Source organism: Ischnura elegans, chromosome 10, assembly GCF_921293095.1.
Source record: "Ischnura elegans chromosome 10, ioIscEleg1.1, whole genome shotgun sequence".
Taxonomy (NCBI): domain Eukaryota; kingdom Metazoa; phylum Arthropoda; class Insecta; order Odonata; family Coenagrionidae; genus Ischnura; species Ischnura elegans.
In genome coordinates this window covers 44,275,647-44,289,762 of record NC_060255.1, presented here as the reverse complement: position 1 = coordinate 44,289,762, position 14,116 = coordinate 44,275,647, and the positions used below count along the sequence as shown (strand labels likewise).

General features: G+C 38.0%; 1 protein-coding gene across 1 annotated transcript in view; it reads right to left on the bottom strand.

The window, feature by feature from the left end:
* LOC124167081 (microtubule-associated protein futsch) overlaps positions 1–1,165 on the bottom strand; it is a 492,547-nt gene extending 491,382 nt beyond the window's left edge. The window contains exon 1 of the mRNA XM_046544870.1: positions 1,015–1,165. Coding sequence (XP_046400826.1) covers positions 1,015–1,159 — 145 coding nt within the window. The 5' untranslated portion in view covers positions 1,160–1,165. The remainder of the gene's footprint in view (positions 1–1,014) is intronic.
* Between the last annotated feature and the right edge of the window lie 12,951 nt (positions 1,166–14,116).

Genomic DNA, 14,116 nt, shown 5'->3' with positions numbered 1-14,116 from the left:
TATCACGCCTGAATTGGTCGAACTTACTTCAGATATAGAAAAAGGACCTAAGGAGCATGAGGGAAATCAGAGAAGCTTGGGATATGGAGGAATGAGTTACTGCAGAATATCAATCTCAAGATTGCAGTGGTATGACTGAGGAAGAGAACTTGGGATATCCTGCAACTGTCGCGGTCGCATTTAGAACCTTCTCAAACAAATGGAGCAACTTTCCTCTTCTGTTGCGAATTTCTCGCTTCATCTTTTTTTTTAATGCCCCGCCCCCTCTGCCAGACCATCTTCCCATAGCCCCCCCCTGCCTCCTCCCCTGTTACATCCTGGTCCCTCTATACCCGCAAGTCTCATGCGGCACGGGTGGCTCGAATTATATGTTTGTTGCACTCGGGACGGTTGAATTCGGCCCAATTACGTTTACGTCGTGCATCGCCGCACTAGCCGACTAACTCAATTCTCTTCTCGATGGCGAGTTAATTAGGTTTCGTGAAGTCGCCGGCTGGTTTCCCACCCTACCCCTCCCCTCTTTTACCTTCCCCTCCCCTTCCACTTCCCCTCGTCTCCCGAAACGATCACTAGACGTCACTGCTACCGGAGTTTCCACAATTTTCACTGAACATAAAATGGCTATCCCGGTAAATCATACGCGGGGACATCTCTGCCTCACAAATAAACCGTTCCGTCACCACAAAAAATATACCTTCCTCTTTAATAAAATGAGCGTGCATATATATTCCAACATCCCACGATAGCTGGAATATCAGCGACCGTCTCTCCGCCTTTACTCGGGGAGAGAGCCGGGCGCGATGTATCACTTCATTTTTTTTCCTCCTCCCAGCGATCGCGGCGCTATATCGCGGCAGGATCGCGTAACTGGGACGTGCCGGGTGCCGGCGAACCAACCCGCCGGGGTTAATTTTCACTTGAACACGTATATTTTAAACCACCTCACGCGGAAAAGGGTTGGTGAAATGTTTCCACTGAGGGTTATCCTGTTGCCTGGTCGTTCCCTTCCCTTACCTTGGGCGATTTTCTTCAAGATCACCTCCTTGTCCTCCTCCGAATGTGGCTCGCCGACCACGACCAGCAGGTAGGCCCCGGAGAGCGGCGACGGGGGCCCCGCGACGGGCGGAGCCTCGACCGCCGCAGACGAGTCTTCGTCCATCCCTTAAGCCGGTTCCCGCAGGAATGGGGCGCTAGCCTCGGCGGAGGCCGGGGGCGGTGCGGGGGGAGGCGCCGGCGGAATGGGCGGGGGCGGTGGGTGGGTCTCCTGTCCGGGCTCCTCTTCTTCCTCTACGGCTCCGCCTTGCCTACCGCCTCCGGGTCCGGGGGCGGCGAGAATGTTGGGAGACCTCACGAAGGACCGTAGGGCCGCCGCCTCCTCAACCGCACGGTGTGACTCCGTGGTTATCCTTGCCGGGTTGCCCTCGCGCCGGGGAGGGAGTCCCGGGTTCGATCACCACTGCCTCCGTCTCGCTCGGAGGTTTCCCGGGGAAAAAATTAGGGTATAACTCACGGTGTATTTTTTTGTTCGGTAACCCCACAAACCACCAGGGTCTGTGCGGGGTTTTCTTATTATCTCGCGTTTCGAGCGGTAATAGTCTGTGGTGCTAAACACGATTCACGTTATATATTCTGTGTTGAGTGTGACACGCGCCCTTAGCGGTGTGTATAGTGCGGCTTTTTCGCGTGCTGGGGTGCTCTTCCCACTGTGTTCTGCTCCCGAGTGCTCGTAGTCCAGTCTGCGGTCCGCCAAGGGACGGAGGGGAAGCAGAGAGAGGTCGCGGTGGGGGGAGGAGGGGAGGAAGTGGGTGGAGAATATGCAACGGGGAGACTGACGGTGCGGAGGGGAGTCGGCGACGACGGTGGTGTCCTCTGCGCGGCGAACCTGGGAACTGCAATGGGGGAAGGGTTTTTCTCCCCCTTAGCGTATCCTTTCTGTGCTTCTTCCTCGGCCCCTCCCCTTTAGTCTCGTCTCGTCGCCTTCCTTTTTGCAGTCACTACATTCCTCCCTCGTGCGATCGCGAAAATTTGTTGCTCACGGGAGTCGAAATATCAGCACTGCCTTAAGAGGGCTCATCTCTCCCGCTGAAATTATCTTCATCGTGACCCATTACCTTATTTTATTTAAATCACGCTATCATCATGAAAATTTCAGGGTGCGTATTAGGTTTTCCTCAGGTTTTTCCCTCGCTTCAAATTTTTATTATATTATAGATACATGATCTACTCTATTCACCCTGAAATTTACTAAGTAACAGCCAAAGTTTTAGATCTTTTCAACAAGTTCCTACATCTTAAACAACTATAATGATGTAAGATAATATCGATAAGAAATTAATATTGATTCCATAATGTATAGTAAAATTGTTTTATCTATATGAAAAGTTTTATATTGTACATGCATGATGAACTCTATATGTCATTTAATTAAAACATTAATGGTCAGTAAAAGCATCTTTTCAAAAATTCCCACATCTTAAATGAAAAATGATTTTTTGATTAATAGCCGAGACGAAATGAAAATTGATTTCGCTATGGATCGTAAAATATTTCATCATCAACACTGGTCAAAAATCCTTAGACTGGTTTGAAGCAGCTCTCCTCTCAATTCTCCTATCATCTTTTTAAACCTACGTATTTCTTCTCTTTCACATCTTTCTTTACCTTTTACACATATTTTGTCCAAGGTCTTCCTTTTCCATTCATGCCATCCACTTGTCCTTCGACGATTGTCTTCATCAGGCCATCATGTCTCAAGATGTGGCCTATAAGGTTGTTCCGTCTTCTTATTTAGGCTTTCATGAGGCTTCTCTTCTCTCCTACTTTTCTCAGGACTTCTTCATCACTAACTCGGTCGATCCATTTGGTCTCGGTAAAATGGTTACGAAATTTTGTATAGTAAAGGTTACGGATGTAACCTATATACCCTGATATTTGAAAATTAATAGATTAGGTTTAACATCTTTTCAATAATTACCTATATACTAGACAAAAGAGATATTAGATTAAATACGGAGATGAAATGAAAATTGATTCCATTTTGTAAGTTAAAATTCTTTTTAAAAATTTTGCGTTATATGTACAGGAAGTATCCTATGCACCCTAAAATTTACAAATCAATTGCTTAGGCTTAACATATTTTCAAAAATTACCGATATATAAGTCAAAAAATTATATTTGATTGAATATGGAGGCGGAATGAAAATTTATTCCTTGATCTTTGATTGAATTGTTTATAAACTTTTTATTGATTTTCGCAGCGGTTAGATACACATTTGTTAACCATTTTTTTTTTTTTTTGGTATTTCAGGAAGAACGTAACGTTGAGCAAAAGGCGTTAATTCCTCGCGGCCATGAGCCCAAAATGGTTTGCAATAATGTTTATTAAAGTTTTCACAAATTATTGGTTAGTATAAAAAGCATATTTTCATTATAACATCCTTTTAAGCCATTTTTCGCCGGATTAATTTCAGACAATGTGTCCGTTTCTTCATGGTTTACCTAAGGAGATCATTATTTCCGCGCGACGGGTGTAACTTCATGCTACATTGCTCGTTTAAGGCCTACGCGATCATCTTGAAAATATTTATCTTTATTTATCACCGTGTGCACACTTAAATATACCTGAAGGATGTCGATTTTCCGCAGTATTTTCTCTAGCTTTTAGCTCCTTCTCCAAAGTTTCATGCTATATATACAGGATGTTTACTGCATTCCCTGGAATTTACAAATTCATTGCGTGAGTTTAAATTTAATTATATGACAGAAAATCATTTGAGTTGAGCGAGAGTGATAACGCTTCTTCTGGGTTTTATGAGAATACGCAGAAATTCTCGGTAATATCCGGTGGGAAATGGCTGAGCAGCATTTTATAAGTAATTTTAAAAGTCTTTTCCTGACTTTTAGTAAGATTAATTTTTATTAAGAATAAAATTCAATTTCAATAATGAGTTGTGCCGTAAATTTTGAACCAATGTAATGAATGATGCAAGGGATCGCCACCATATTTTCTGAGTTATACTTTTATTGCAAAAAGTTACAAATAATGTGATATTGATTTGTAAAGTTCAATTGATCTCACCAATTTGGCATTACAGGAGGCAAGAGGTTTTGAGACTGGAATCGCTTACAATGGAAGAGAGACCCTGCACAGAACGGAATGAGTTACTTTCCATGGAGATGGTAGGGAAAAGAAATATCCAATAGGTGTGGAGGTATTGGCAAATACAAGCTCATTTTATAAGAGGCAAGTTAATGGTTAAAAATTCACTCTATCGTCGGTTTTTTTACTGGCGAAATAATGGGTGTGTTTCAGAAAAAAGTATTTGGTAGCTTAGGTGACAAAGATTTATGGTATAAAAATTAAAATCGAAACAAAGATTTATAAAATCAATGATGTTTGGTAAATCCAATCAATTACAATTTGAAGTATTCCTATCTAAAATATAAAATCCAATCAATTATTTATGAATATTTGAAACAAATACAAAATAGGCATTTCACTATTGACATATCAGTATTACTATCATCACTATTCACAAATTTCGATACGTGCCTTCCTTGAAATATCATGTCAGACTGATCGTAGACTTTCCCGGCGTATACAGTTGTGGAAGGTTACACGGGATTTACACCGGGTCAGGTTCTCCAACTCCATCTCGGCCGACGTTTCGATGGGCGAGTTGTCCATCATCGTCCGTGTAACCTTCCACAATCATGTCAGACGTTCCGCTTCTTATTTTCAGAGATAATTCCGATGCTGTCAAAGAATTAAACTCACAGGTCGAAAGTATTTTATTTTACTGTGTCTAATAAAATAGTGGTACCGTTGCCCTCAACTGATATACCCAGAGCATTGTTGGCCGTACTCTGTTTTCATAAATTTTCGTTCGTCGCTGCACCGCAACAAAAATTAAATAGTACCCCAATTTCATATGTCTGACTTATGAAACATGATATATTTTATTGTTGTGTTCTTCCCGGTTCTACCGATTAAGGTAGTTTTCCATGGAGTGCTTGAGAAGAATTCCGTGAGCCTCCCCTTCCATCATGCTCTTCCAACTTCAATTCAAAATAAGACCTACTCCCTTTCATTCTATCTATAAAACCCATTCTTTTCCTTTCTCTCCCTCGTTTACCCATCATTCTTCCCTCTAACATTGTTTTCAACATTCCCACCCCGCTAAGCACTCTCTCCATCCATACCTTCTGTCTCCTTCGTATATCATCTAAAAGCTGCCTCTCCTCCCCCACCATGTCCAGCACTTCATAGTTCCTCCTCCTCTCCGTCCACTTCACCTTCCTCATATATAGCAATAAAATAATGGGATGATTTAGAGAAATCAAATGCACTTCTGATTTATTCTTCTATGCTCTCATCATCATCATCATTAGTCAACAATCCTAAGATTGGTTTGACGCAGCTCTCCATTTCTCTCTCCTATCCGCTAATCTCTTCATAGCTACATATTTATTCTCTTTTACATCCTTTATAACCTGTCCGATATAACTCATTCGGGGCCGTCCCTTGCCCTTTTTCCCTTCCACTTGTCCTTCAACGATTGTCTTCATCAGACCATCGTGCCTCAAAATGTGGCCAACTAATTTGTCCCTTCTTCTGCTTAATGTTTTTAGGAGGCTTCTCTTTTCTCCTACTCTCCTTAGCACTTCATGGTTACTCACACGCCCTATTGAAATAAAAACTTACCACGATTACAAGAGAGGAAATTATAATCGTGGAAAACAGCAAGTATATTTTTATTTCAAAACCAAAGTATTTTTTCAATATGGAAAAAATCCGCTCAATCAGGCTTGAATCTTTCGGATTTAATACTATGACCTACTTATGGACGCATAAAATTAAGCAATCTAGGTAACGAACCAATGACCTGGATTTGCTAAAAGGAATATATTGAATATTTAACTTCAGATGAGAGGTAGACTCGGTTCGGAACACGTCAGTGGAGATCCATTGTTGAACTGATAATTTGCATGCATTGGTGCAGCGCAAACATGAGCGATTGACCACGGAAAAATGTTTCCGTTTCCGTAGGATACAGCTCAGGCGATATCCTTGGTTCGCGAATATCTATATGCCATTTCAGTTGCAAAATCATTACACCATAAGCGGAAGTATGCCTTATGCAAACACTTCTACAAATACCAAGTGTTTGAATGCATTGGAGATTACTAGGTTATTAGAGATTATTTTGTGGTAGGTGTAAAGTTGTAAAATTCTGTGATGGTAAAAGTTATTCATAAAAGTAAAATTTCTCTGACGTAAAATGATTTTAACCATGGTTTAGAATGTCTTACAATCATATCTGACGAAGAATTTATTTTTAGGCTTAATCTGGTGGAATTCTTATATATAAATATTTAAGATTGATAAATTTTCTGAAAAATAATTTATCTTCCGGGAATATATTTTAGTGTACCTCTCTCTTATATCACAGTCACTTTTAAGGCCTATAAAATTACTATAGCACTTTCGAATCCGGGGAAGTAATCATGAGTAGCTTGAGAATTTTTATCAAGTTGAATCATTCTATTTTAGTGGTATAACCCATTTCTAATCATTAAAACGTACATGTAATGTAAATTTTAAAAAAAGATTAAGGAGTTGCCAGAACTGCAATTTGATTATGGGTAAATGTTGATAATATCAACCTTTGATAAATCGTAAAGAAAGGACCTTTGATTCGTAACACGCTGAAATATGAACCCAAGGGAGATTTAGTTATATGCTTCAGAAATATGAACCCAAAGGAGATTTAGTTACATGCCTTCGAGATGGCGAGGTAAGCAATTAAACAATTGGCGAAACTGGGATGAAAGAGAAGTTGATGGCTTGGAGGAGTGACATGGTGCCAATTATTCTCATGAATTCGTCTTTTTCGAAAAATTTTCAATTCAACACATGCCAAAAAATAGCATATCGTTCACGCAATTAAAATTTTTATTGTATCGATTGACACCTAAATTGTAATGCTCATGAATATCTGTTAATCATCGGCAGTCTATATTCTTGTTAATAAATGCTTATTTCCTTTTCTATCTTCTTGATTAAGGTTTATTGATTGATTAATACGTTTTAATTTTTTTCAATTAATTAATATATTTCCTCCAATCATTAGCGTGAATAAATGAGATAATTATAATTTAGTGGTTTTTCTGCGATGCTATCGAAATAATCAGAGATAATAGGAAGCTATGGAAAACGGATCTAAGTGTTGACTCCTATTTCTGTGATTAGTAAAATAGGGAAGCATAGCATCATTTTCAAGGGCCGCATGAGTAGAAACGTATAATGTATTATTTATATTTGCAGAAGGGGGTTATTTTCTGTCGATAAAAGTCTTTTAAATTATATTCATGGGAAAATCAACTATATATTTTCTAAAATGATTTAAAATTTAAAGTATTCCTCGAGCATGTTTGTTCAATTCACTATGAATTTCACAATTCACTATAAGCCTCCTATTCACTATTCACTACTTTATTCCTCTTCTCCAAACATCCTATCAAGAAATTAAAATACTAATGCATGTCCGATTTTCTACTCAACTCTGTGTTATGAGGGTGGCCGGAAAATTTCTCTCCAAAACTAATTTTTGGCAGTTGTCATTATTTTATTCCTCCCTTTTTTATTCCTCGAAACAAAACGTTGTATAAGAGTAGTACCTACGGTAATGGGCTTTTAATGAAATATCCGTTACTTTCCAGTGCGGAATAAATCCCTTTCGAATTTTTTACCTACCACCAATATATTACTATGTCTTGTGCCATAACTTTTCCGTCTGATTTACTTCCTCTTCTCTAATTTTATGCGCGGAAATAAGAGGAACCCGGATGATTATAATGAAGGGTGCCGTTTCTCGTCTAGTAATTGGAAAAATATTTAGTCTTGAGTATTTATTGCTCGTTATGATCATGAGCCCTATAAATCCCACTCTTCTTTGTAAAAGTCACCATCGGATTATTTAGCTTAACTTTTAGTTTTTTTTTAATATTCATAATAGGAAATCTTCATAATAATGATTGTTAAGGTTTATTTTTACAACGTTTTTCTTAACTCACTTTGTTGTCTGTCTGTTTGTTACGGTGGAATTTTGTTGCTCAATTTTAACAAAATTAACGTCTAGCTAGAGCATTGAAACTAGTTATATCTAGCTCAGAACTGGAGGACAATGCAATTTATTTACTCTTTTACCACGATTGGAACAGTTTAATATTTAGGAATAAATGTTAAATCTGGAGTTCCAAAAATGGTCACCAAAATGCAGGCGCTGCAGTCATTACAGCTGTATTTAACTGACTTTAGAACGTAATAATTACAACAACATCCGCCGTTGTCTAGTTGTTATAAAATGCAATTGCTGTGTGGGGGAGTTCCACATTGAGACTCTCGGAGAGCCTTATTTTTTATATCAGCTCGAGTTAACACTTCACTACCGTGTTTGTAAACAAATCTCCAAGCAATTGTTGACAATCGGTAATGTCCGTGTTCCTGTCGACGAATCGAGCAGTTTGATTTCACTTCCTCGGAGTGTTTGCAATTTAGTTTCATCGGAAGGTGAGCTCATCAACAGTGTTCCCGAATATTATTGATCACCACAAAATTCACAAATGGTTGATTGAGCGAGCAATTTTGACGGCCTAGAACGAAGACGTAGATCACTCAAACTCGGTGAATCAGGATCAAATAGTTGGTACTATGCATGAATTCAAATCTTTTACCTTTGTAACAAACGAAGACGAAGTCACCAACTATCTATCTGAATACTTAAAGTCCTTGGAACTGCCTGGTTTACCACGGCACGATTTACAGCTAAAGTTAGGCTCTGTGTTCATGGTCTTTCGAAACCTTAACCAGCCAAAACTATCCAACGGAATGCGTTTGATGACTAAATAAACTGATAATGAATGTGATTCACGCGAAAGTGCATTTAGTTTTTAAATAATTTCCTAATTCATATCATCTCTTTTCTCTCTCTTCATCTCTTATTTTTTCTGAGATGCAATTTCTTCTCAACATTTTTAAATATACTTCTGTTAAAATTCTGTTAAGTTTTAAATTATGAATCGTGACAAGCATACCGATCATTTCAGGCCATAGCTCCCTTCCCGCAACGATTAGACTATGAAGTCTAGCTTTAGATTACCAACGATTAGATTACCAAGCCAGCATTTATCCTAAGCTCCGTCACTCTTTCGTCATTGATAGCGAATTTTATACCCCGCATAGACTACCAAGGCCGTCTATAATACAAAATTATTCCCCACTGTTTCACTTCCTCCAAAGCTATGATGTAAACTTCCGCTACGTTCTTCCTAGGAACTGAATGTGTAACCGTTGTTTAACTTTTATAGTGTTTTTTTTTCAATTTCATTATTAATTGATTTATTCTGATTTTTTTCCTACATTTTTATAATAAGCATAGTATTTTAGTAGATATTGCTATTATATGAGGTGTACAGCGTTTGGATTGTACGAAAATGAACAGCTTTTAGTACCCAACTCCTTCATTTGAAACTTTTTGCATTGGGAGAAAATTTAATTTGCGAATGGATGAACTTAGGAAATATTTTAAAACTATTACAATGAATCCAATATTTTAAAACTATTACAATGAATCCAATTTTGTTAATCATCGATATAATCACTGTCATTCATCTGATTTTAATTTGATATTTTTCATATAGTTGAAGTATGTACCAAACTGGTATTAATGTAAAATATTGAAATCGGGGCATCTTTTTAACGCACAGAGAAACCCTTGTGGATGAGATGGTGCTGATATCCTATTCACCTTTTCTTGATGTGCGAGTCCCTTCCATCTAAAAACCTTTTTTTAGGGACACTGACCAAACCACCTTCCTCTTTAATGAGTTCCCAACCAACTCTTTTTCGATCCATTCATTTACCCCACGTACCATTTTGCGCTCAATGCATATTAGATTTCACTTATGCAATGATTTAACTCCAAATACGGTTTGGATTAGTTAGGATAGAGCTTAGTAGGCCCAGTTCCTTTCTTAGAGCCACCGTGGTAGTGAGTTCCTTACCATGGGCTACCTCATAATTCGACGTTTTTACTTGGAGTTGTCCTAAGACTTTGTCCAGGATTTGAATCATTGCATTAGAAGCAAAGTGTTATACCTAATAAGCTACCACGATCACTAATTGTAGTGTTTTCGGTGATGCGGTAATTTATAAATAAAATAAATAAATTACTTAGCTCTCAAAAATCAATGGAAATACATATTTACCGGTAGAGTGAAAAATGAGAGCGTCGAATAACTTCTCTCCCTTTTTATGAACCCTTAAATGGTCGCACCCCAAAACTTACGTAACTGATTTATTGCGATTTACAAAAATTTTTGTTAATGCATTGGTGTCATTTTACTGCTACTCACTGAGTAAGTAGTACGAATAAGGTTTATAGATTTTTATTGCTAAATTTGGTGTTAGATATACAATATAAATAACATAAACTATGGCCGATGCAAAGAAAATGGTATCATTATTTATGAAGAAAACATATATAGAAACATGAATTAAAAAAAAAGGAAATATATATGGCTTTGCAATATTTTAAGAAATCAGTCTGCTATGCAAAACAGACTAATATAAGAATAAAACAGAATATAGCATCGGGAAAAAATCTGTCAAAACAACGGTGGCAGCCGAAAAAGCAGTACTTGGAAAATCCAAATTCCAACTCAGCGGTAGAATTGCAAGAAATAATAGACTAGAAAAGTTTCCAATTTCGAACGACGTTATTTTTTTTTTTTTTTTAATCATGTTAGAAAATCCATTCGGGTCAATATAATCCGTCGTGTCCAATTAAGGGTTAAGATCGATTTCCTCTACAAAACTCGTTGACCGTCGATTCTATGTCCAGCTGTTGATTTTCCATAGAATTCTCTCTTTGATCCTCTTGGATAATTATAACGATGATTTGATTTAAATGACCGCATTTGTGCTTTTGATTACTGACCGTACATTGCACCGTAAGCTCCCCTTTAATCTTTGATGACCTCCGCTGCTGCTGTGGAGGGCATTCTACAGAAGGCCTATAGTTCAGACACGTCCAGAATAATGGATTATTGCAAGACGACACCTGATGAACGCACTATTTATGAGTAATATAGTATTATCAATAACAGATACTTTGTTACTTCCACTATACATCTATTAAAAATGTTGACCGGTTTCGGCTGTTACACCATTATCAAATACAGAAATAATATATATAATATATAGGTATATTTTCTGTTCTTGATAATGGTATGGCACCCAAAACCGGTCTATAAAATGGTAAAAAAATGTGCGGAAGTAACAAAATGTCTGTTATTGATAATATGGAGCCTTTCCACCACGTTCAAGCTTCGATTTTCGATTTATAGTACTACAGTACTCCCTATATAATCCAGTACTTCACGTCTACGGCCCTGCCAATAATTCGGCGTTTTTATACAGGTAGCTAGCGTTCAAACTGTCGCGTAAATTAAAAAAAAGAAGGCGAAAATAGATAAATATTTTATGCCTTCCGATTCAATGGAATAATGAGGGCTACTGATGCGAAACAATTCAATGCTATAATGTAAGTTTAATTTTTATTAACTGTAGTTTTACTTTACGTTATCAATTCAATTGAGTGCGTGTAATCATGTAAGTAGAATTCAACGTTTGTACACATGTGTGTAAGCGATAAAACATAGCTTGTGCCGTTAAATTGCGTCACTATCAGTGATTTCCAGTAATCTGGAGTTTTCAGTTATCCGGTGTTCCCTGGTCCGTTTTCTGCCGGATTAATTGAAGAGCACCGTGATGGAATTATGAGTACGCGTCCATCAGGCGTCGACTCTTTTTTTCGTTTATACATTTATTATTTTCGAAATATCTAGAGTTGCATAGGCACGTGACTCGTGTATATCGTTGTCACCAGACTCGAATACTAAGGCGACACGAGGCTCGCTACGACATCTATAAAAATGAACATACGGTAACAGTATGTATGCTCAATGCCATAATAATGAAATTTTTATTGATGTAGAGCAACTTTTGTCTCTTTATCCGTGCAAAAATGTATTATGACATGCGTCGACGGTTACTTATTTTTGCAATTTTCTTTTAGGCGGTATTAGTCAGGTTCCTGCTATGCAGTTTTGTGGTATTTTTGCTAAATTACCTTCTCTCGGTGAGCCCTTCTAAGTATAAAATTTCTCCACAACTCGCTTTTTACTAAAACAATTGTTCTTAGGTGGCCCTGCTGTGGAAAATGTACAAAAACATAGTTTTATTGCTATATAATTCATGAAATGGCTAAGTAATAAGTAGTCAGGAACACGCCCCTCTATCCTCACTTTTCTATTCTTACAGAGTCTGCATAATGACCACGGATGGAAACGTCTTACGAAATCCGCAGTGCTTTTTTGAATCCATTCGTGTGGAAGTCTGGATAAGTATCGCAGATCGTTTCGCCGAGCCACCGTTTCGAGGCGAATGCCGGTCATTAAATTCAAACAGCGAATCCAGGCAGATTAACCCAGTAATCGCCTTTTGGAATAGCCCTTGCATTGAAATCGAGACAGCACTAATGAAGGAGGTCATCAGATTCAGCGATTCATCAGAACGTTTGGGCGTGTTATAATTCTAACGTGTTTAATTGCTCAGTCTGCGACTTATGTTGATAGAACATGCTATGATATTAAAAATTTAGATATCCTTTAACGGACCATGAGTTATAAATATACTTCGTATATGGGTGTTTAATGTTTATATAATTACAATCAGGAGCGGATCCAGGATTTTTTCTGGGGGGCGGTCTGACACGTCTTCTCATATTTGAGATTAAAAACAAAATACGAAAATTACAGTAGAAAAAATTCTCTTTATTTTGGTACTAAAGTTATTAATTGTAAATTAAATGATTGAGGCTCCGTAATACACAAAACAAAACGAACGTAATGATAACAGTAAGTATTTAAAATCTTGTATATTATTTAAGCGTCTGGTGGGGGGGAACGTCATATAACTTGTGAAAAAAAACTGCTTGTTACTACTAGCATTTTTCAGTCTCATCTTCATTAATAATTTAATACGGAGAGAAGTTGTTATATAGGTAAAATAAATGAACCGAAGAAACATCAAAACACTTGAAAATGTGGATATTGTTACAGGAATAGATATCATGACAGTCTAATGGGTAGTTCAGTTCAGGTGGGAGCCGTGATCAGATCGAAAGGGTTCCTGCCACGAATATCACAAAAGAGGATCCTCAAGTAGGACTCTAAATGTGTTGTCACCCACCGCGCATTTAAATGGGTTTACAAAAGTCGCCACTCGCGTCGCTGATGAACAAAGGGATCCGAGTCTTACGGGTAAATAAGGTATAATTAGGGGTGTTAACCAAAATTTATACACATGATGATGTGATGTCTCAAATTCATAACTGTTCAATAGATGAAATGGATCGACGAGTGAGTAATGAGGAATTGCTAAGAGGAGTGGGAGAAAGGAGAAGTTTTCTGAAAACCTTAAGAAGAAGACTAGACAACTTAGTTGGCCATATTATGAGACACGATAGCCTTATGAAAACAATCGTAGAAGGACAGGGGGAAGGCATAGAAGGGCAAGGGATGGCTCCGAATGAGCTACATAGGCCAGGGTATAAATAATGCAAAAGAGATGAAATACGTCTATATGAAAAGGCTAGCGGATAGGAGAGAGGAATGGAGAACTGCGTTTAACCAATCTTAGGATTGTTGACTAAGAATGATGACGATGAGGTACGATTTTATTTACGTGGTGCGTCGACGGCTTAGGTCATTTTGCATTATTATATGCATATTGCATGGAAGCAAAATAAAAGAAAAAACGCTTGCGTAATCATATTATTCAATTAAAAAATGTTACAATTTCTTAAGAACAAACTTAGGTTCGTAAAACAAATATTACAGAGTCGATGTGCTCAATATCGTCGCCAATAATTTCGTCAGCGTCTCTAAATATATTAAACGCATTACATACAACGAGATATTCATCGCTATGGATATTACAAAAGAGGATGCTCAAATGACATATAAATGTGCTGCCCACCACCGCGCATTT